The sequence below is a fragment of the Pteropus medius genome, unplaced genomic scaffold, assembly GCF_902729225.1.
Source record: "Pteropus medius unplaced genomic scaffold, Ma_sr-lr_union100, whole genome shotgun sequence".
In the NCBI taxonomy this organism is placed as follows: Eukaryota; Metazoa; Chordata; class Mammalia; order Chiroptera; family Pteropodidae; genus Pteropus; species Pteropus medius.
This window is the reverse complement of record NW_024342472.1, coordinates 672615-673818: the sequence shown is the minus strand read 5'-3', so window position 1 is coordinate 673818 and position 1204 is coordinate 672615. Positions and strand designations below refer to the sequence as shown.

The 1204-nt window shown below is 40.2% G+C and overlaps 1 protein-coding gene across 6 annotated transcripts in view; it reads left to right on the top strand.

Annotated features, from left to right (window-relative positions):
• The window catches only part of ZDHHC9 (zDHHC palmitoyltransferase 9), a 42389-nt gene extending 41826 nt beyond the window's left edge, over positions 1-563 (top strand). For all 6 annotated transcript variants that reach the window (XM_039864954.1, XM_039864950.1, XM_039864953.1 and 3 more), the window contains one exon: positions 410-563. In XM_039864954.1, coding sequence (XP_039720888.1) covers positions 410-548 — 139 coding nt within the window. In that variant the 3' untranslated portion in view covers positions 549-563. The remainder of the gene's footprint in view (positions 1-409) is intronic.
• Positions 564-1204: the final 641 nt, after the last annotated feature.

Here is a 1204-nt window from a genome sequence, read left to right as displayed (position 1 = left end):
TCTGGTAACCACTAGTCTATAGTCCATGTCCATGAGTCTCTGTTTATCCTGTTTAATTGTTATTTTAGGTTTATAGCCCACATATAAGTGATATGTCATTTTCAACTTTTTCTGTCTGGATTATTTCGCTTAGCATGATTATCTCGAGGTCCATCCATGTTGTCGGGCTAGTTGTTTTGAAGGGTTAACCTTTCATTCTTATTTTATTTATTCCCTGACTGATGTGGTGTTCCCTAGTTTATGGGGAAAAAAGTAAATGGAAGACAGAAGGCATTTGCTAGGATCAGGCTGGACTGTCAAAGGGCAGGTTTATGTTTTCCAGTATATACAACAAGTTTCAATGGGTGGATGGGTGGATGGGTGGAAGGGTGAATGTGAAGTACTTTAGTAACTCTCCTATTTCCTTTAGTGTGCTGGATCGAAGGGGTATTTTGCCACTGGAGGAAAGTGGAAGTCGACCTCCCAGTACTCAAGAGACGAGTAGCAGCCTCTTGCCACAGAGTCCAGTAAGTGTTCTTGATTTTAAGACTTTAAGGCTGAGTCAGTGATAGAGAATGTAGGCTAAATTTACACCTTAGAGATATAATTAGGCAGTTTCACGTCCAGTCACTCTAGCTGCCCTGTCTCTGCTTCTGTCCTTGCATCCCCTAAGATCTTTGTGCCCTTGAGGTAGATTAGGATTTCTTCGACATTCTGTGCCAGCCACTGTGTTAGGTGCAGGATACGCCAGTGAACAAGGCAAATGATGTCCATGCTTTCAAGGAGCTCATTGTCTAGTGGGGATGAGAGATGAGAAAACAGGCTGTTGCTGGACATCATGAAAAGTGCCTTGACGAGGGAAGCATAAAATGCTATAGGAGCAAAGATAGGGATTGGAGAGTGGGTTGGAGTTAGTGGTGTGGTTACTTTGGTAGAAGGGTGCTTCTTCACTGGAATATGCAGATATTGTGGGGACTCTCCCAGCTGTCCTGCTCAAGATATACTTTATACAGTATGTTCCTAAAAATTTGTTATCAGAGCTTTCTTTTTTTATAGTAGCTTTATTGAAATATAATTCACATACCATAAAATCCTTATTTCAAATGTACAATTCGCTGGTTTGTAGTATATTTACAGAGTTGTACAATCATCCCAATAATCACTTTTAAAATATTTCATTATTCCCCTTCAAAAACCCTGTACTCATTAGTAGTTATTTTCCCTT